The sequence below is a fragment of the Salvelinus namaycush genome, chromosome 14, assembly GCF_016432855.1.
Source record: "Salvelinus namaycush isolate Seneca chromosome 14, SaNama_1.0, whole genome shotgun sequence".
Taxonomy (NCBI): domain Eukaryota; kingdom Metazoa; phylum Chordata; class Actinopteri; order Salmoniformes; family Salmonidae; genus Salvelinus; species Salvelinus namaycush.
The window spans coordinates 27,813,994-27,837,520 of record NC_052320.1 but is presented as its reverse complement, the minus strand read 5'-3'; the positions used below and the strand labels follow the sequence as shown (position 1 = coordinate 27,837,520).

General features: G+C 42.5%; 1 protein-coding gene across 2 annotated transcripts in view; it reads right to left on the bottom strand.

The window, feature by feature from the left end:
* Positions 1–22,342, bottom strand: part of LOC120059354 (partitioning defective 6 homolog beta-like) — a 36,770-nt gene extending 14,428 nt beyond the window's left edge. The window contains exons 1-2 of one of the 2 annotated variants that reach the window (XM_039008349.1): positions 22,008–22,342; positions 17,682–17,904 (exon numbers count right to left, since the gene is read on the bottom strand). In XM_039008349.1, coding sequence (XP_038864277.1) covers positions 17,682–17,904; positions 22,008–22,070 — 286 coding nt within the window. In that variant the 5' untranslated portion in view covers positions 22,071–22,342. Of the gene's footprint in view, positions 1–17,681; positions 17,905–21,744; positions 21,847–22,007 lie in introns of those variants that run through there. The other variant, XM_039008350.1, reaches the window with a different exon arrangement.
* Positions 22,343–23,527: the final 1,185 nt, after the last annotated feature.

The following is a 23,527-nucleotide window of genomic DNA, read 5'->3' as shown; positions in this document are numbered from 1 at the left end:
TTTGGTAGCATTGCCTTTCAATTGTTTAACTTGGGTCAAACGTTTCAGGTAGCCTTCCACAAGCTTCCCACAATAAGTTGGGTGCATTTTGGCCCATTCCTCCTGCCAGAGCTGGTGTAACCGAGTCAGGTTTGTAGGCCTCCTTGCTCGCACACGCTTTTTCAGTTCTGCCCACAAATTTTCTATAGGATTGAGGTCAGGGCTTTGTGATGGCTACTCCAATACCTTGACTTTGTTGTCCTTAAGCCTTTTTGCCACAACTTTGGAAGTATGCTTGGGGTCATTGTCCATTTGGAAGACCCATTTGCGACCAAGCTTTAACTTCCTGACTGATGTCTTGAGATGTTACTTCAATATATCCACATAATTTGCATTACTCATGCTGCCATCTATTTTGTGAAGTGCACCAGTACCTCCTGCAGCAAAGCACCCCCACAACATGATGCTGCCACCCCAGTGCTTCACGGTTGGGATGGTGTTCTTCGGCTTGCAAGCATCCCCCTTTTTCCTCCAAACATAATGATGGTCATTATGGCCAAACAGTTCTATTTTTGTTTCATCAGACCAGAGGACATTTCTCAAAAAAGTACAATCTTTGTCCCCATGTCAAGTTGCAAACCGTAGTCTGGCTTTTTTAGAGCGGTTTTGGAGCTGTGGCTTCTTCCTTGCTGAGCAGCCTTTCAGGTTATGTCTATATAGGACTCGTTTTACTCTGGATATAGATACTTTTGTACCCGTTTCCTCCAGCATCTTCACAAGGTCCTTTGCTGTTGTTCTGGGATTGATTTGCACTTTTTGCACCAAAGTACGTTCATCTCTAGGAGACAGAACATGTCTCCTTCCTGGGCTGTATGGCGGCTGCGTGGTCCCATGGTGTTTATACGTGCGTACTATTGTTTGTACAGATGAACGCGGTACCGTCAGGCTTTTAGAAATTGCTCCCAAGGATGAACCAGACTTGTGGAGGTCTACATTTTTTTTCTGAGGTCTTGGCTGATTTCTTTTGATTTTCCCATGATGTCAAGCAAAGAGGCACTGAGTTTGAAGGTAGGCCTTGAAATATATCCACAGGTACACCTCCAATTGTCTCAAATTATGTCAATTAGCCTATCAGAAGCTTCTAAAGCCATAACATCATTTTCTGGAATTTTCCAAGCTGTTTAAACTTTGTGTATGAAAACTTCTGACCCACTGGAATTGTGATATACTGAATTATAAGTGAAATAATCTGTCTGTAAACAATTGTTGGGGAAATTACTTGTGTCATGCACAAAGTAGATGTCCTAACCAACTTGTCAAAACTATAGTTTGTTAACAAGAAATTTGTGGAGTGGTTGAAAACGAGTTTTAATGACTCCAACCGAAGTGTATGTAAACTTCCGACTTCAACTGTATCTGTACACGGAATTGTATTTGTTGTTATTTTACTCATCTTTACAGGAAAATGTCACGGGCACTATCTGATGTGTGGAGACATTTCACTGCAGATAATGTAGAAGGAAAAGCTGTGTACATTTGCAAATACTGAGCCAAATCATATGTGAAGAATGCAACAAAGATGCAGAATCATCTGGCCAAGTGCATAAAGTTCCCTCAGCGCTCACAACAAGCAACCTCTGACAAAAGTCCCTCTACTTTTATTTGAGATGAAAATGATTTATCAGACACCTTATCGATAGTAGCAGCCCATGGTCCTCTTGGAAACAGAAGTTTTTTTTGACACAATGGAGGAACGTAGTCAGATAAATGCTGATGAATGTCTTGCTCGAGCTGTGTATGCAACTGGTTCACCTCTGATGCTCACAGGCAATGTGTATTGGAAGAGATTTCTGAATGTTCTTCGCCCAGCATACACCCCTCCAACCAGACATGCTTGATCTACTCATTTGCTGGATGCAGAGTTTAAGTGAAGGTCAAGCAAATCATAGAGAAAGCAGACTGTATTGCAATCATCTCTGATGATCTCTGTGGGAATCATCTCTGTGGGAATGGTCAAATGTTTGTGGGCAAGGAATAATTAGCTACATCATCTCCACCCCTCTACCAGTATTCTACAAGAGCACATACACAAGGGACAATAGACACACCAGTCTCTACATTGCAGATGAGCTGAAGGCAGTCATCAATGACCTTGGACCACAGAAGGTATTTGCACTGGTGACAGACAACGCTGCGAACATGAAGGCTGCTTGGTCTATTGGCTGTGCTGCTCATGTATTGAATCTGCTCCTCAAGGACATCATAGCACTGAAAATAATGGATACACTCTACAAGAGAGCCAAGGAAATGGTTAGGTATGTGAAGGGTCATCAAGTTATAGCAGCAATCTACCTCACCAAGCAAAGTGAGAAGAATAAGAGCACCACATTGAAGTTGCCCAGCAACACCCGTTGGGTTGGTGTTGTCATCATGTTTGACAGTCTCCTGGAGGGGAAGGTGTATCTCCAAGAAATGGCCATATCACAGTCTGCCGATATGGACAGCCCCATCAAGAGGATCCTCCTTGATGTATTTTGGGAGAGAGTGGTAAGCAGCCTGAAACTCCTAAAATCTATAGCAGTAGCCATTGCACGGATTGAGGGAGACAATGCCATCCTGTCTGATGTTCAGACTCTGCTTGCAGATGTAAGAGAAGAAATCTGTACTGCCCTGCCCACTTCACTGTTGCTCCAAGCAGAGGAATCTACAGTTCTGAAATGCATCAAAAAGCGTGAAGACCCATACATACTGCAGCGTACGTTGGACCCAAAGTATGCTGGCAAGAGCATCCTGTCTAGTGCAGAGATCAACAAGGCCTATGGTGTCATCACTACCGTGTCTTGCCACCTTGGCCTGGATGAGGGCAAGGTTCTTAGCAGTCTGGCGAAGTAAGGGCTTTGGGATGGAGATGCAATATGGTAGTCGTGCCAACATATCTCATCAGCCACCTGGTGGACGGGACTTTGTAGATATGAGGCTATTTCCCCTGTTGCTTCCATCATCCTCCAAATCCCACCAACATCAGCCACCTCAGAGCGCAACTGGTCCTTGTTTGGGAACACACACACACACACACCAAAGCATGCAACAGGCTGACCAAAACTTGGGTTGAAAAATTGGTGGCTATCCAGGCAAATTTGAGGTTTTTGAGCCTGACAACGAGCCATCCTCAACAAGGTTGGAAAGTGACAGTGAAGATGAGGCCTCCGAGTCTGATGTTCAAGAGGTGGACATTGAAGAGGTCCAGGGAGAAGACATGGAAGCCTGAGAGGAGGACAACAAAAGCTTTAGTTTCTAGACTATCATTTTACAGATGTAAGTTGAAAACGTTGTTGGGAGATGCGATGGATCATTGGGGATCATTCAATATTCCTTTTCTTTAGTTGTTCAGTGAAATCATCCCATGTGAAAAGTCAACTCATTTCATTAAAGTTCAATTTGTAACTAAATAGCTTTTTTTATTCTATTGGAATGATTTAATCATTTACAATTGTCTTCTTATGATAAGGTAAAAGGTTTATGTTTGTCTCCATATGACATGGTAAATATATCCAATGCAAAAAAACATTACATTTTCAATGGTATTAATATTCATTCGCATATATTCCCACCTCTGAATATTCCCCAAAATGTGCAACCCTATTCGTAATCGTATCTGTAAAGTGACAGTTGATACTCGTGATCGGGAAAAAACTGAAGTGTTTTAATATGTCCAAGTAGATTTAGCCAAAATGTCTACATCCCTGCAAGTCTATAGACCAAACAGGCTGCAGATTAGGAGCCGCGGAGGGGGGGGGGGGGGGGGGGGGGCTGACCTGTGTCTGTGTGTCCTCAACTTGCAGTGGCTGCTATCAGTCAGAATGTACATCCACATTTTATATATTTTTTCCCCTACCCTCACCCTGCTTGTTAGATATTAAAGACACATTGATTGCTTGATAGCAAACGTCCTGGACATTTGATTGCATCTTAGTAGCAGGCTAACAGGAGACAGCAGCAGTCAATGATCAGACCGAATAAGAGAAGTGAAAGTGAATGGGTGAATTTATGAAATAAGTGGACAGAGAAATACAGCTCACTTTCCAATCAGCGAAGCAAGATCAACATACAGCCCACCCATCTCTTTACAGACAGGCAAACTAGCCAATTGAGTTTTGGCCACGTAGCACCTCACTTGACTGACATGTGAATTTTATTTTATTTAACTTGTCAAGTCAAGAAATATGCATTCCAATTACGGAATTGAAAAAAAAATACTTGGATCATAATCGTATCCAGAACATTGCCCATATCCGTTACAATACTCGTGTTGTCCGACTATTCGGTACACCTCTAACAATAACACACCCAGCATATGGGCCAAAAGTTCAAGCAATTTATCACTCATCAACTGTTTACACTAGGAATTTCTTCAGCAGTGGTGGCAGAGTTCTCCCTGGGGCATACATCTGACTCTGCCTCTCGCAGTCTCTCCCTGCCTCTCGCAGTCTCTCCGTCCCTTTCATCCACACTGGCTTGATTCTTTCTGTCCTGACTCTCTCGGTTGTCTGACTGACTGCTGCTGGTGATGCTGGACCATGCCTGTGCTGTATTTCAGTTTCCTGCTGCAGCCTGCTACACGCAGCCTCCATGGCGAGAGGGGTGAGGACAGAGGGGAAGGAGGAGCAGGCACATGAGCTAGCCTGGCTCAGAACACCTTTCTTGCTCTCACACCGCATCTCTCGGTCTGGTCCTCCTTGGGTTCAACAAAGACATGGAGCTCGGCTGTCACTTTGATCAAGACTCTGAAGAGGAAATGTTAGTGTATAGTGAGATATACATTGTATAGGGCATTGTCTGTCTAACTAGAGCTGGGCAATAGAGACAAATTCCCCTGTCACATCATGGATAACAATAGGACCGTGTAAATTAGCATTTATGAATAAGCCATAATTATATTGGACATGTTCGGGTGGCACAACAGGCTCCATTTGAGATATTAGCAGCCAAATGAGTGTTACCCTGGTAGGCTGTAGTATGTGGAGAACCAGTGTCAATATCAAGGAATTATGAAATCCAAAGATATGCATATCGTGATCAGGATAACACCCAGCCTACTAAATGCTAGTACAGTACTACAATACATAAAAGCACTGCCCTTTGACCAACATGGCAAACAATACCACCTGTACTTTCCCACCAATTGAGTCCCTCATCCCTTGCGTCATTTTGTTTCTCTTTCTCTCACACTGCCATCTCCATCTCCACAGTAGTTAGTACTAGTTCCCTCTCCCCCTGCCATCTCCCTCTCCACAGTCCCGCAGTAGTTAGTACTTGTTCCCTCCCTCCCTAGCGAGGTGGTCCAGCTAACTCCTGTCCCATGGCTCCACTCTTGTGTACGGTATGCTGTCCTGTTCAATCTGCCCAGCAGTGGTGATCAGAGGCTAGCCACATTCCACTCAATGAAGCCCCCTCCTCTTCCAGCTCCCCATCCCCCACCTAAGGCCTCACTCTGCCGCCATCCACACTGCATTCTTCACTCACTTGTTCACTGCTCTTCCTTTCGCTCTCTCATTACTTTTCTCTGTCTCCATGCTCTGTCTACTCTGTCACCCTTAAACTCAGTTATCATGTTTCATTGATTGCTTTACTGTGTGGGTAGACTGTATCGTGTACGCAAACACTATGTAGTGTTGTTCTGAGTCATAGTTAATAATTACTTTGCCAGTCATCGCTCGAGCAGCACAGTAATTCCACTCGCCCTCATAAAAACCCTCGTGCTTTTTATAATTTAAACTATAACTATGATGATATCAGTTGAACAAAACACACCCATCTTCCCTGAGTAACTGGGTTCCATCAGTATGGAAACCTGGACAGCCTCATGCTGTGAGGACAGGACAGAAGGTGAAGCGAGGGTGGAGTGTTCTGCTCTGTATGACAGACACAGATAAACAATGAATTCTATTATGACAACCCTGTGTTCCACTTGTCTGACAAACCCATTCCAGTGACAACCGATACCAAAGCTTACCTACTGTATTTGAGAGTGGTGTCTCCTACAGAGGTCTGCATTTATTAATGATAATGATGGTGGAGGTAACCACGCCAAGGCCAGGAGATTCAAACTGCTGTGGACACTGATGGGCTCTATATTAACAAACTTCACTCAATGGCACATTTTAGTGCTGGTAATAGCGCTTTAGGTCACACTACAATATTTTAGCTATTTTTACAGTGGGAATTATGAGTGCAATAGCTGGCGGTGGTGCGATAGGGATGTGTTTCGATGAATAAATAAGTTGTAGGTGGGACGAGGGCTTGACCATTCACATGCCTTTATGCATTGCATTTCTACAGAAAAAATAAATACTAGGCTCCCCTTAAATGTATTGTAGGTGGTGTGCGAGGCACGTTCGCAGTAAGCAAGATATCAATGGTGGATAGGCTATGGCATTATAGGACTGAATAATTTGAATATGTTTGTAGGACCTTTGTTAACTGGACAAGAGGCGCTCTTTGGAAGTTGGGATGGATAAGCTACAAGCGAAATGGAGTATGCAGGTAGGGCCTATGAATTGTGAATAATGCAAAAGCCTCAGGAGAAGACCATTGAGAAACCTTTTATGGATAGGCTACTTGGCTAATACATGGCCTGGAAGACACCCGACGCATTGCTGTTCAACCAGCTTTCAAGTAGGGGTAACCTACTGAGTGCTTGGTTTTTTAATCTAATGAAAACAAACAATTGTTAAAGGAAAATAACTTCACTAAATACCAGGGTCACCTGCATCATCTCATCTCTCATTCCATGATGTGCATGTAGCATGCATGAAGGGAGTTGTACACACATCCAAAATAACAGGAACTGGCTAAAATAATGTACATAGATAAAAAGGGGATGTCCGCTCACTGTTTTGCTGCTCCCTAACTTGATATTTTCATAAAGCTTTGGTGATTAAGATTTATTTCAAAGCGGTCTCACGAGCCAAACCTTTTCTTGACAGTCTTGGGTACATGGCGAATGCATTGCAAGTTGTTGGGATGAGTCTTGTACTTGATGCAGAACGTAGCGATTTCTACTAGCTGAGCCAGCTGCAAAGTCAAAATTCTCTATATTGTAAAAATGTATGAAAACAAATAGGCTTTTTGGTCTCAATTTTAAGGTTTAAAAAGTTAGGGTTAGGCATTAGGGTTAGCAATGTGGTTAAGGGTAGATTTAAAATCAGATTTTATGACCGTAGCTGTGCAAGCTAGTGACCACTCTGCAGAGCTGCCTCCAGAACAAGATTAATGACAAAAAACGTTAATCTGCGGGCAAGACAAAAAAAAAAAAAAAAAAAAAAGTCTTCATTGAGGGGAGGGAACGCAATGCTTTGTTTTAAATCAACAACAAAAAATATTGTAAAAAAATTATAATTCTAAATACAAGGGTCACGGGCACAAAAAGCACTTTTTTTCTTTCTTGCTCCATGAGTATACGGGCACTGTGCATCACAGCTGGTTAGGAGAGGTGTGAAAGTTTAAACAAAATTGGGATCGTTAATGTTAAGTTACTGCTTTACTGAAGTTGAGACTTTGCAAGCCGTCTTTCGGATGGGACGTTAAACGGGCGTCCTGAGTCTCTGTGGTCACTAAAGATCACGTGGCACATACTATTAGAGTAGGTGTGTTAACCCCGGTGTCCTGAATAATTCCTAAATCTGGCCTTCATACCATCATTGCCACGTAATCATCCCCAGCTTCCAATTGGATCATTCATCCCCCCTCCTCCCCCCTAACTATTCCCCAGGTCATAGCTATCAATGAGAATGTGTTCAGTCAACTTACCTGGTAAAATAATGATTAAACAAAAAAAAATTAAGGAATTGTGAACTGCAGCATTCCATTACGAAATACAGCTGTTGATTGCCGACAGATAGGCCTAGTGCATGGTTCTGACTCCATCTGCCTGGTGGCAGACATGCCTATACTGTGCCCCTCCCCTCTCGCTATGAAAGATACAGGTGTTTGTGTTCTCTGAAGTACAGCCACTAATCAGTCTCCTCCATTCCCCAAAAATACTGAATCTTAGGAATTGATTCCTAGTGGAAGATGTGTTTTCTTTCTACGAAAATGTCTTGGTATGTCACAGTGTTCAACAAACTTTTAAAAATATTTTTTTTAGGAGATTGGTCTGTGCACAGGCAGCTCGAGATTACTTGATTGACAGTTCTGGTCGTCTAGTGATGGACATTAGTACCACTTCAAAAGCGGCATTCCTTTACAGACAAGTAACATGCCTGTTCAATGGCGCTTCAAAACTATCTCCAGAGAAGGTCTATTTTAACGGAAAACCAATGCTTTTTTTTTTGCTGTTTAAATGTTATGCAACACTGTTCATTTGTCACATCCCTACTGGATAGGCAGCGCTTCCGCTGTCAAAATCCATTCCATAACCAACAGCGTTGCCGCTAAATTTCCCCATTCGCGCTGAATGAAGTTGTCACTTCTGCGCTCGTTTTTAAGAACACACCTCAAATATTGCCACCCCTCCCACCTCAGCACAAGCAAGCTGATGTTAGACAGGTAAATTGCAGAATCTTACGAAAGGGGTGGAAAATACCAGAGCGCTAGTTTCTGCATGCCTGAAATCGGCAACTGGCGTACGTTTGACACTTGCGCCGGCCTAGCGCCAGCCAAAAAGAGCACATTTATTAAATAGTGTTTAAGTGACGAGAACAGAGGAGTACAGCTCTCTTTCTCTGGCTGACCACCATAAACACTGTTACACTGACCTCAGCAAAAACAGTGTACCTGTATGACATGGCGAAGGTAGGGGAAGGCACACTGCTCTCCTGCTGGTCTCATTCAGTAAAAATAATACAATAGGAGTCTGTCAGAACATACTGCACTAAGAATAAATAAAGCAGCTTCACAACTGACCACATTAACTCCAACCAATTTGTCGCGCAGGCCGAAGCAACAGGGTGTCATTCATAAACATAACCCTTTAACTTCACAAGTGACAGAAAAAAAAAAGTATAAAAACTGTCATCGTATGTTGTCTGTGTGTGTGGGTATTTCCCCCAGCAGGCTTTGCAGCTCCCATCATCCCTAAACAATACCCAGGGCCATTAATACAATGGTGCACAGGCCTCTTCAGGGCTACCATGGCAACAGGTAAACAGGCATGGGACTGGTTGCACTACAGCCATTGTGTAAGATTCAGGGCTGGGATTTGCCAGGGACCTCACGATACAATATTATTACGATACTTAGGTACCGATACGATATGTATTGTGATTCTCACTATTCTATATGTATTGCGATTTGATACTGTGATTTTACGGTGATTTGATGTTCCAACATATTGCTCACCATATGTCTGCTGCAGAGGGACAAGAGAGTTTTGATCAGTCATGGAAATAAAAAAGTGCTGAAAACATATTAGCTCACCATATAAAAAGATGGAGAACAAGCTACAGTATGAATTAAAAATACTGTAGTTTTGGCACAGGTGCAGCCAAATAGCACAACAATTATTGTTAAATTGTCAAAACAATAAGATATATCGTCACAAAATATATCCCGATATACAACTCAATTTTCCCCACCATTTCTAGTAAGAGTGTTTTTTTTCTTCTTTGTGTGTTTAAATTACCATCCTCATTATGTACCAGAAATCCACAAAAGGATAGCAAAACAAGAAGTTCTCCTCCATGGGGACATTTCCCAGGTCTCCCACAAGGACAAAGACTTAGGTTAAGGGTTACACTTAGGTTTAGGAAAAATAGGATTTTGATTGGAAAACATGTGAGTGAAAGAGTGAATGAGAGAGAGAATCACTAGGTAATTTCGATCATCAATAGCTTGATATACTGAAATCAATAATTTGGACACACACTCAAATAGGCCTAAAGAAGGCAAGCCAACACTGCCCAAGAATGATTTCATACAGTACCATATATCATGTCCAAAAAGTTCACAACCCCCACAATCACCCCACATCTGAAGCCCACAAACGGCACGTGGACATACAAAGAACATCTTTCATTCAGATTATTTGAATACCCTGCATATTTAAAATGTGTGTTGCCAATATATTAACTCCACACACATTCCAGAATCCCCATCAACATGTACAATATTCCACATCCACACAGCTCATCAAAACATCAATACAATGACAACTTTATTCTTAATCTGGATTTAAAGAAAAAAGTCTCCCAATTGCTTAAAAAGTCGAGTTTACTTCCACAGTGACAAGGTCAGCCAAGGCTGGAGGGAAAACTTTCTGGCTAAACACATACAGCTCTTTTATAACCCCCACGAGTTCTTCTCAAACAAACTTACAGCCTAGAAAGAATTCCCAGACTGCAGAGGGGGAGTAAAGACAGCAATAGGCAGCCAAAGAGCACAACCTGCTCTTTCCATCCTAACACAGACTGAGCCCAGAGAAAGACACAACGCTGATACAGCCATCGTCATTTGATATTAAGAACCCTAGCATCATTTAGCCTAGCAGTCCAGAAACCATTAGTAAAAGAAGACAATACATAGACCCACATCCATACAACTTCCGATGGCCATGCAGTAGTGTTGAGTATCAACTGACATTGTTAAAACAACAAATTGACCAATATAGTTAAATTATTTCAATTCCAATTCGTTCCGTTTTTTTCCTGTGAGCTCAATGAGAAGTTTCTCAAAAGACTCATCAGATCAATCCCAAACTGTGCGATGTAACCGTGCCAACAGGCCAATATTCTACGTAGTTTAAGGGCAGAAAATGTGGTAATTAACTACAATGGCCATAATCCATTGCGTGCCTACTTATCCGGTCTGTCTGTTTCTTTTACTTCTGCTATGTTAGGTTAGTGTGGGGCAGACATGGAAAGGGAGAGAAGAGACAAAAGAATGTGTGATCGAGAGGGATGAAGAGCAGTTGCTTCGCGAGGCATCTCTACCTGTAAATACACGATCTAAGTGATTCATAGTAGGTATTCAGCAGTCATGCCTTATTTAGTTTGAATAACTACTAAAATAGTGATTTTGTCAGACAGCATAGGCAGCAGATCTATAGAGATGAGATAATGACTCCAGGTCAAATAAAACAAATACAACTAAAATATTTTATTAAAGTAAAGGAATAAATAATAATTAATAAGTGATAAGCTGGGAATTGTATTAATCGTTTTATTCTGTGTTACAGCATTCAACCCACGTTAAATGTAAAAACATTCAAATAATAAAAAGCACTAACCGCTCAGCACTACTAGGCAGTCAGAATGAACTGCTTCCTACACTGTTGGGTAAAGGCTGTGGGCAAAGATTTCAAGAGTGTGTGTGTGTGTGTGAGGGGTGAGTTGCTGCAGCCAAAGACGTTAGTGTCTAGCATGTAATTGAAACACAGGGCCCACACAGCGTGACACAGTGACCCCTGTAATCCCCTCCTGACAAAGAGGCTTAGCATCTATAGGTCATATGGCACATTGAGACAGCTTAGACTCACCCCCCACAGACCCAGTCTCTCTGGATTGACCAGATTGCACTGAACACTCAATTATGACAAAAAGGACTAAAGACTGAGTTCAACACCCATACTAAAAACAGCAATTATCACCTCATTGAAAAACGTACTGAATGGACACACACAACAAGGCCTAATTCATTGTTCAACGACTATCAAAATGTCCAGAATGCTATAGTACCATAGTGAGACAGCAGGGTATTTTACTATATAACGGTGTTGATGCACGTACCGGTTTGGATTTTTACTTTATCTTCTATAACGCATTTCAAATGTTAGGCTTGTTAAACACTACTTGAGTCGTCTCGCTCTCACTAAGCCCGCCCCATCACTCAAGGAGCGCAGTTGTTGCTCGACTCAAGGGGCCAGGATCTTATCAAATCCAGCATTCACAGCCAAAGATATGAAAATGTTATATTCATATAATGTCGGCCATGTTTTTGAATGACGTGATGTTGTTGCTGCTCTCACTGCTCCCTGTGCGCAATGAGTGCTAGTGCGCATGCAATGATGGTCCGTATAAACCAGATGCAACCCGGATATAGACGGTTCATGAATCGGTGTATGCGAACATGAGTAGATTACCTTAAACAGTCAGATATTTTGGACACAGTCTCCAGTTCTTAATATACCTCAGTGGCTTGACCACGAGATCATGTTGATCGTTCCCTTTTCAGTCTGCATGATAAATGCAGCAGATGCAACAATATGTTGATGAAGTGGAGAAATTCAAAGTTGCAGGTCTATTATGATATACTGAGAGAGCAACTTGTCACATATTAACAAGGCAATTAAAAATGCCAGACGGGCTCCTTTTTCTAACTTGATCACGATTAATAATTTGAGTGCTCTTCGATATGATTTGAGTAATTTGAGTGCTCTTCGATGATATGTGCCCGAGCCTACCACACAAAGGTACTATGGATTTATTTTCGCTGATTGACAGACATGCTCAGGAAAGTGATATCACAACTTAAGCCAACTACCTTCCTTCTAGATCCTATCCGCCGCACCTACTTCAAACGGTTTTGATTGCATATCTGAAGAAGTGCAAGCCACTGTTAAATCACTCTGTTCTCAGGCACTTTCCCCACTGCACTAAAAATGGTGAAACCCCTTCTGAAGAAAAGTTATTTAGATTCTTCAGCTCTTAGCAATTTGACAATCTCCAAGGCCGGTACAGTCTCTCAGGCCCGGTACAGTTCAGTTTATATATGTTACCCCTTTGGCAGCGTTATTGGAAAGCACAGCATTGACTTTCTCTGATACGCAGGCGATACACAACTTTACATTTCTATGTCACCAGAGGATTTTAGCTCGACAGATCAATTCTTATACTAGTGATTTAAATACTTGGATGGCTCACAACTTCCGCCAGCTAAATCAAGACGAGACCAAGGTACTTATTGTTGGAGCCAAAGCAGAGAGAGAATCTAGCCGCACATCTGAATTCACAGACAATAAAGACAAGACACCAGGTAAAAAAAAAACTAGGTGTAATTCTAGATTCTGAACAAAATTTTGGATCACACATTAGGAATGTGACCAAAATAGCTTCTTACCACCTGAGGAACATTGCCAAGGTTCGGCCATTTCTCTCTCAGGTGGATACAGAGAGAGACTCATCCATGCTTTTATTACAAGCAGGCTTGACTACTGTAAGGCTCTCCTGTCTGGTCTACCCAAGAAAGCCATTGATCAACTGCAAAACATACAGAATGCTGGACCAAGGGTACTGACCAAGACCAGAAGGAGTTCACACATCACACCGGTTTTAAGTTCTCTGCACTGGCTGACGGAGTTGTAGAATTAATTTTAAGATTCTTCTATTGGTTTTTAAATCAATCCAGGATTGTGCACCCCTATACATGTCAGACATGCTTTGAAGTAAGTCCCTCAGGTCCTCTGGCACTGACCTTTTAACCATCCCAAAGCCTAGGACCAAGAAGCAAGGAGGCAGCCTTTTAGTTACTATGCACCCAGCCTCTGGAAAGGCCTGCCAGACAACTTGAGGGGGGCTGAAACTGTTGACATTTTTTTTTTTAAATTGAGAGAGATCTTCAAACATCTTTTTAGCTTTGCTTTTCCTTAGGGTGATTTTTAAATTGTTCAGTTCGTGTCATTTAGTTTTTTTTATCTTATGTTTGTTGTGTAGTAAATATTTCAGCTTTTATTTTCAGTTTCTTCATGTAAAGCACATTGCGTTGCATTCCATGTCTGATATGTGTTGTATAAATAAAGCTCGATTTGATGACAACGATGCTGCTTTCCACTTCGCTTCTTAATATAAATCCACACACATTCTATAATTACACTATTAGTTTTTGTATCTTACAGTCTGCAAACAGCTAGTTTGTCTTTTCTTAGCAAGTTGTGGCTAAAATAAATCATATCAACGGCTAATGCTAACCGCTAGTTAGCTTGCTAGCCAGACAGCTAGCTAATAAATGTACTGAGTCCGAGCAAATGTAGCTAGCTAATACATACTGATACCAGTGCTGGTGTAGGTCTAAATCAGCATGTTGTTTGGGCAACAGTATCTTATAAATCAGAGAGGAATAAGCGAAGCATGAATGTGTTAGCTACATGAAGTAAGAGAAAATTTCATTTGTTTTGTCTAGAAGGGTACAGCTTTTGTCAAAATTGACTTTTTGTAGCAGGTTTAGGAAAACTTAAGCAGGTTATGATCATTAACATAGCAGGTTAGGATAATTAAGTTTAGGTTAGAAAAAGGGTTAGCTAAAATACAACAAAAAAAGCACAGGAGATGGAGGAAAGACTGTGGCATTACACACATGGAATCTAACAATGGAGTCGGAGAAGGAGGCTGACGTTTTACCTGCCCCCAACCGATTGTGTTTTTTTGTTTGTTTATAAATTATTTATTTTTTACATCATGTTGCCTCTCCCGTCTCTTATGACTGAAAATAACTTCTGGACATCAGGACTGCAACTACTCAACACGGACTGGCAGAATCCTTGTTTTCCCTTTAATGAGTCTGACGAGCCCGACGCGAATGATATACTGCTTTCTCGGGAACAGGCCCAGATCCCCGTGATTTGCGTGAAGAGGCGGCGGAGAAAAAAGGGGCCAGAGGGCGGGCAGCCTTCTGAAAATTCGTAGGTGATCGACTAAACCCTCACTTCCTTCCATTCTGCTAGCAAACGAGCAATCTTTGGAGAATAAAATCGACCTACGCGCAAGATTAAACTACCAACGGGACATTCAAAACTGTAATATATATATATAGTATTTTTCCTAGCTGTTTACATACCACCACAGACAGAGGCTGGCACTAAGACAGCATTGAATGAGCTGTATTCTGCCATAAGCAAACAAGAAAACGCTCACCCAGAGGCGCCGCTCCTAGTAGCCGGGGACTTTAATGCAGAGAAACTTAAATCCTTAATACCAAATTTCTATCAGCATGTAAACTGTGCAACCAAAGGGGGGGGGGGGGGGGGGGGGGGGGGGTACTCTGGACCACCTTTACTCCACAAACAGAGATGCATACAAAGCTCCCCCTTGCCCTTCATTTGGCAAATCTGACCATAATTCTATCCTCCTGATTCCTACTTCCAAGCATAAATTAAAGCAGGAAGCACCAGTGACTAGATCAATAAAAAAGTGGTCAGATGAAGCAGATGCTAAGCTACAGGACTGTTTTCCTAGCACAGACTGGAATATGTTCCGGGATTCTTCTGATGGCATTGAGGAGTACACCACATCAGTCATTGACTTCATCAATAAGTGCATCAATGACGTCGTCCCCACAGTGACAGTACGTACATACCCCAACCAGAAGCCATGAATTACAGGCAACATCCACACTGAGCTAAAGGCTAGAGCTGCCATTTTCAAGAAGCGGGACTCTAACCCAGACACTTATAAGAAATCCCGCTATGCCCTCCAACGAACCATCAAACAGGCACAGCGTCAATACAGGACTAAGATTGAATCGTACTACACCGGCTCTGACGCTCGTCGGATGTGGCAGGGCTTGCAAACTACTACAGACTACAAAGGGAAGCACAGCCGAGAGCTGCCCAGTGACACGGGCCTACCAGACGACCTAAACTACTTCTATGCTCGCTTCGAGGCAAATAACACTGAAACATGCATAAGAGCACCAGCTGTTCCGGAAGACTGTGTGATCCCGCTCTCCGCAGCAGATGTGAGTAAAACCTTTAAATAGGTCAACATTCACAAGGCCTCAGGGCCAGACGGATTACCAGGATGTGTACTGTGAGCATGTGCTAACCAACTGGCAAGTGTCTTCACTGACATTTTCAACCTCTCCCTGTCCGAGTCTGTACTACCAACATATTTTAAGCAGCCTGTGTCCAAGAACACTAAGGTAACCTGCCTAAATGACTACCAACCCTTAGCACTCACGTCTGTAGCCATGAAGTGCTTTGAAAGGCTGGTCATGGCTCACATCAACACCATTATCCCAGAAACCCTAGACCCACTTCAATTTGCATACTGCCCCAACAGATCCACAGATTATGCAATCTCTACTGCACTCAACACTACCCTTTCCCAACTGGACAAAAGGAACACCTACGTAAGAATGCTATTCATTAACTACAGCGCAGCGTTCAATATCATAGTGTTCATCAAAAAGCTAAGGACCCTGGGACTAAACACCTCCCCCTGCAACTGGATCCTGGACTTCCTGACGGGCCGCCCCCAGGTGGTAAGGGTAGGTAACAACACATTTGCCATGCTGCTCCTCAACACAGGAGCCTATCAGGGGGCGTGCTCAGTCCCCTCCTGTACTCCCTGTTCACGCATGACTGCACGGCCAGGCACGACTCCAACACCATCCTTAAATTTGCCGATGACAAGAGTGGTAGACCTGATCACCGACAACGAGGCAGCCTATAGGGAGGAGGTCAGAGACCTGGCCGTGTGGTGCCAGGACAACAACCTCTCCCTCAATGTGATCAAGACAAAAGGGATGTTGTGGACTATAGGAAAAAGAGGACCGAGCACACCCCCATTCTCATCAACAGGCTGCAGTGGAGCAGATTGAGAGCTTCAAGTTCCTTGGTGTCCACATCACCAACAAACTAGAATGGTCCAAAGACACCAAGACAGTTGTGAAGAGGGCACGAAAACTCTCATATGCAGATAACATCTATGCCTATTCCCCCTCAGGAAACTAAAAAGATTTGGCATGGGTCCTCAGATCCTCAAAAGGTTCTATAGCTGCACCATCAAGAGCATCCTGACTGGTTGCATCACTGCCTGGTATGGCAACTGCTCGGCCTCCAACCACAAATCACTACAGAGGGTAGTGCGAACGGCCCAGTACATCACTGTGGCCAAGCTTCCTGCCATCCAGGACCTCTATACCAGGCGGTGTCAGAGGAAGGCCCTAAAAATTGTCAAAGCCTCCAGCCACCCTAATCATAGACTGCTGTCTCTGCTACCGCCACGGCAAGTGGTACCGGAGCAACAAGTCTAGGTCCAAGAGGCTTCTAATCAGCTTCTACCCCCAAGCCACAAGACTCCTGAACATCTAATCAAATGGCTACCCAGAATATTCGCATTGCCTGCCCCCCCCCCCCCGCCCGCTGCTACTCTCTGTTGTTATCATCTATGTATAGTCACTTTAATAACTCTACCTACATATACATATTACCTCAACTAACCAATGCCCCCCGCACATTGACAATGTACCGCTACCCCCCTGTATATAGTCTTGCTAATGTTATTTTACTGCTGCTCTTTAATTACTCGTTACTTTTATTTCTTATCCGTATTTTTTTAAACAGCATTGTTGGTTAGGGGCTCGTAAGTAAGCATTCCACTGTAACCTGTTGTATTCGGCACATGTGACTAATAACATTTGATTTGAATCTCACATGACAGAGCTTGTTGTTTTTTTAAATATCAAGTAAGCAATTCACTACAATCACCATAGAAGAAGTTCAAGTAGCAGTAAAGAGTTACAATATAAAAAAAGATAAACATTGAAAAATAATCCTTCCCTCTGCCTCATGCTGACCTGCCCCCTGGCACTGTGCGATCCTTCTCTACACGGTATAGCCAGAAGAGGACTGGCCACACCTCGGAGCCTGGTTCCTTTCTAGGTTTCTTCCTATGTTCCTACCTTCAAGGCAGTGTTTCGTAGACACTGTGCTCCTGCCCCTGCATTGCTTGCTTTTGGATGTAAAATAAACTTGATTGATCCTTTCTTACCTTTCCTCTGCAGGAAGAGCCGTAGCAGCGGGCTAGCCACAGAGATGGCCTTGTAGTAGTTGTCATTGTTGTTTATTGGCAACAGGTCGCCGTGGACGTCGGCGTAACCCACCAGCAGGTCCACGTTGGGGATCCGGTGCACGTGCTGCAGGAGTCCATAGAACTCATCAAATCTGCCCGGCTTCGACCGGTCCAGGGAGAACCGACGGAATTCGGCCCCAAACTGGGACATATAGGAATGCGAACAGACAGAAATAGACAGAGACAGACCGCAGTTAAAAGATTGGATAGGAGGAAGGATAATGACCTTGGTGTTTGTAGAAAGAATTTTGCAGCAAACAGTTTTGACAAAGCAGAAAAACATTACACAGTGGTTAGAATAAGTAAATAAGTCAAATCTACACTGAACAAAAATATGAGGTCCTGGGCTGGCATGGTTACATGTGGTCTGCTGTTGTGAGGCCGGTTGGACGCATTATAAAAAAATTCTCTAAAACGACATGAGGCGGCTTATGGTAGAGAAATTAACATTAAATTCTCTGGCAACAGCTCTGGTGGACATTCCTGCAGTCAGCATGCCAATTACACTCTCCCTCAAAACATCTGTGGCATTGTGTTGTGACAAAACTGGACATTTTAGAGTGGCCTTTTGTCCCCCGCACAACATGCACCTGTGTAATGATCATGCAGTTTAAATTGGCTTCTTGATATGCCACACCTGTCAGGTGGATGGATCATATTGGTAAAGGAGAAACGCTCACTACTAGGGGTGTATACAAATTTGTGCACAAAATTTGAGAGAAATAAGCAATTTTGAGGATGGAACATTTCTGGAATATCTTATTTCAGCTCATGAAACATGGGACCAACACTTTATATGTTGAGTTCATATTTTTGTTCTGTATAAGTAACATAAATAAATCCCCAGCAAAATCCGTCAGTTTAATAAGCACGGCTGCATCTCAATCCACCTATATCAACCTTTCGCATCTGCGGTGGAAGGTGGCCGAGCTACAGAGGTGTTTGTCAGACCATGAGACATCCTAAAAACGGTGGTGTTCTCTCCACGACAAGTGTCACGGGACTCCTCTGAAGGTAACTTATACAAACGAATGGTAGTACAGTGCTTCAGAAAGTATTCAGACCACTTAAGTTTCCACATTACAGCCTTATTCTAATATTATTTTTCTTTATTCCCTCGTCAAACTACACACAACACCCTATAATTACAAAGCGAAAACAGGTTAAGAAACTTTTGCAAATGTAATAAAAATAAAACACAGAAATACCTTACTTACATAACTATTCAGACCCTTTGCTATGAGACTCGAAATTGAGCTCAGGTGCATCCTGTTTCCATTGATCATCCTTGAGATGTTTCTACAACTTGATTGGAGTCCACCTGTGATAAATTCAATTGATTGGACATGATTTGGAAAGGCACACACCTGTCTATATAAGGTCTCACAGTTGACAGTAAATGTCAGAGCAAAAACCAAGCCATGAGGTCGAAGGAATTGTCTGTAGAGCTCCGAGACAGGATTGTGTCGAGGCACAGATGTGGGAAAGGGTACCAAAAACATTTCTGCAGCATTGAAGGTCCCTAAGTGGCCTCCATTATTCTTAAATGGAAGAAGTTTGGAACCACCAAGGCTCTTCCTAGAGCTGGTTGCCCGGCCAAACTGAGCAATCGGGGGAGAAGGGTCTTGGTCAGGGAGGTGACCAAGAACCCGATGGTCACTGACAGAGCTCCATAGTTCCTCTATGGTAGAGTGACCAGACGGAAGCCACTCCTCAGTAAAAAGGCACATGCCAGCCCACTTGGAGTTAGCCAAAAGTCACCTAAAGACCATCAGACCATGAGAAACAAGATTCTCTGGTCTGATGATACCACGATTGAACTTTTTGGTCTGAATGCCAAGCATCACGTCTGGACAAAACCTGGCAGCCATCCCTACAGTGAATCACGGTGGTTGCAGCATCATGCTGTGGGGATGTTTTTCAGCGGCAGGGACTGGAAGACCAGTCAGGATCGAGGGAAAGATGAACCTGCTCCAGAGTGCTCAGGACCTCAGACTGGGGCGAAGGTTCACCTTCCATCAGGACAACGACCCTAAGCACACAGCCAAGACATTGCAGGAGTGGCTTCGGGACAAGTCTCTGAATTTCCCAGACTTGAACCCGATCAAACATCTCAGGAGAGACCTGAAAATAGCTGTGTAGAGACGCTCCCCATCCAACCTGACAGAGCTGGAGAGGATCTGCAGAGAAAAATGGGAGAAATTCCCCAAATACAGGTGTGCCAAGATTGTAGCGTCATACCCAAGAAGACTCAAGGCTGTAATCGCTACCAAAGGTGCTTCAACAAAGTACTGAGAAAAGGGTCTGAATAATTATGGAAATATTTTTATTTTTTTATAAATTTGCAAACATTTCTAAAAACCTGTTTTAGTTTTGTCATTATGGGGTATTGTGTGTAGATTAAGGGACATTTTTTAATCAATTTTAGAATAAAGCTGTTACGTAACAACGTGGAAAAAGTCAAGGGCTCTGAATACTTCCCGAATGCACTGTATACGGGTAGTTTTGTGCAAACAAACAAAGGGGTTAAATATGTGTCCAAAAAAAATACAATATTTCCTGAGCTCTTATACCTCATTGATATAGGACACTTCAAGACCTTATGATGTATTATTGTTTGCCATTTATGAATGTGTTATTCAATGTGTTTCTATGGTTTATACGAGTAAAGACAAAATTCAACCTTTTATCAAATAAATCTCAACCAATTGACTCACGACCACTATATGATACGTAGAGTCTTGAAGACCAGAGCATCACTCATTTAGTACAAATTCTGATTATGTGTCTTTGGCTTGTATGTGAAAATGAGTACAATCTGTGCATCAATTAAAATGTTCAAAATGCAGATGTGGGTGTGATTGTGCCTGTGTTTGTCATAGCAGTCTATAATTACAGAAATAGGGACTCACACACCCATCTGTCGCATTGATAGGAAAAATACTTATCTGAAATCTACCAAATCAATTACACTGGTGACAGTAACTCTTGTTGGTGGTACTCTATTAGTGAGGGCAGTTTACCACAAACACGAATTGTTCGACATGGTTGGAGCAATGCCTGTTGCCAAAGTGTAACATTGGAGTTGAAAGACAAGAGTTGGACCCTCCCGTCCCTTTTTTGCATTACGAAGGTGCCCCCAGCGACTAGCAGTGTTGTGGTTACTGCCGCACAGTGCGGGGGACTGAGTTTGTACGGTTGATTAGCACCCCATTGTCTAATCAGGCTGAAGACTACAAACAAATTGGGAAACTGGGGATTGGTACCACCGTCATCCTTTTCATGAGACTAATGTCTGTAGTCTTGACAACATCTCATAACATGTGCTGTTGAAAAAGTTAGTGTTTTTAATGGATGAAGGGAACCCTGCATTATTATTACTACTACTACTATTATTATGTGACATTCCAATATTGACACTGGATATTACATTTTGGGATTATCCCAATAATGGAAAATGTATCTATTTAGAAGTATGAAATATATACCTAAACTGCGCAATTACTTTTTTGTTTACTATTAGCAATCCTATGCGGAAGGAACCAAGATCACTTGTGCCTTTATCACCTGCGCACGGCACTATAAACAGCTGAATGACTTGTCAGCGCTCTAGGCCAACAACCTTCATAAACGATTAGCAAACCTAATTAACAACCTGACAGTAGGCGATGCAATCGCAGATGTGTCTCTCAGATGCTTTTGAAGCTTGTTCATTATGCTTATTTTAGTTAGTTCATTGTAAACATAAAACATTCACCCAATCAGATCATATAAAATTGTGTAACATATTGTCCAAACTCAACCACAGCAATGTGTGGTTCGTTGACAAGTATTCGCTCATTACGTGGGTGGCTGGGTAGTCACAACATTGCCTAATCTCCAAAGCTTTTGACAGGGTTCCGACCACGGCGTAATAATTTAATTCGTACAAATAAGACAATGTGGTAAAACATCCATCCATGCATTGGATAACAACACATACCTTCCTCATTCGACACTTGTTCGTTCGCTGGATAGATCACTGGCTGGCCAACTAACGCGTTAGCTAGCAAGCAAACTGGTAGAGCTAGCTGGCGCAGACGAGACAATTGAATTACAACAGAACTTGCTGACAAGCCACTTTGCAGGCTAATTTTTGCCATCATTTGCAAGTAGCAAGCTAGGAGCCTTCAATAACTCATACAATAGTTAAATAGTAGCTGTTCTATACTGGCAATTAGCTAGCTAATATTGCAAGCAACGCACCTTGCTCTTCACCTCCACGGAGCTCAGAGTTCGGTTGCTCGGCACTCGGTGGTGCTTGTTCATCTTTCGCTAGCAGGACCGCCACAGCAGCACACACTTGCCCTCGCGGGGCTGCCCTCGTCTCCTTCGCACTCCCCTATATCCCAAATGATATCAACACAGGTATTCCAGTTATCTGTGTGTCCTCATAAGACACTTTAATTCCCTCGTTTGCGTTGTCCTCCTCCGAGAATGCGACAACGCCAGCCAACCAACCTGCTGTAATTTATCTTCTCATACTCGCCACATCGCCAGCTAACCACTTCATTGTCCTGTGTGACGCTTTCACGCACCCAGGAAACTGCACTCGTTCCCAACATGCGCGTTCCCGCTAGTAAGAATCAAGTACAACTTATCTTGATCACTTTTTACCTGTAAAAATGTATTAGCTTATATGACGTAACCAAAAAGTAAATCAATGTTTGTCTCTTGTCCACATAATAAAATAATATTGTCTTACTGTTTTTCTGTTTGTCTGCATGTCCTAAATTGTGAATAAATGCCTCAAGTGTATTTTATAATGGTAAAGTGTTTTTAGTACAAACAAAATAGCCCTAAGAACAACAGGTGATATATTTCTGTCTATAAAGTAAATCAAAGATAAACATTCACAAATTCACCTTGGCCAAGGTGAGTTTGCTCCACTCCTTTCCCAAACTCCTAACTGTTTGTATCTTATGAAATTGCGATATCTTGTGGCCATCTGGTGTTAGCGCAGACAATTGTCGTCAAAAGATTAAAGTCAGCTATTTCAAATTTACGTACAGTATGAAGCATCACAGAATATGTATGGTTTATCTATTTAATGTCTTCAAATACTGTGATTTGAGATATAATATCACATCTAACATAATGTATTTATTGTTCCCTTCAACCCACTTACTGCAATATGTTTCCATTTACCCCTGTTACAGTATTTCATTGGATTCTCTTTCAAATATGGTGTGCTCCACTGCCCCTGTCCCAAGATTCACAAGAAATTGGACAACTCTCATGATGATGAGACAATCGAGCCATCAATATGAACCCCCTATAAAGATGTAAAGCTTTGTTAGAAATGGGAAAACCATGACAGCATTAAAGAGTGACTGCTCCTAAAAAGCAACCTTTTCATTTGAAAACGGCCTGTAACCGTCAGAAACATTTATTTTAGTGTCAAAATGTACTACAATGTGTAAATAGGAACATTTTGGTCATAAAGTAAGTCTCGTCAAAAACTGAGATTTGCAAGATGACAGGAAAAAATGGTATGTCATGCAATGAAGGGTACCATAACAGTTTTCCTTGGGTTGCGTTTGTGATGAGTTCATTGCGTTCAAGACAACTGGGAACTCAGATAAACCGAAGTCAAGTCATGACGTCAGTGATCTTCATGTCGGAAAGTCCGAGCTCTAGAAAGAGGCCAGATTTCCCAAATTGTAATTCTGAGTACGATGACATTCAAAATGATTTTTCCCAGTCACAGCTAGTTTTTTTTGGAG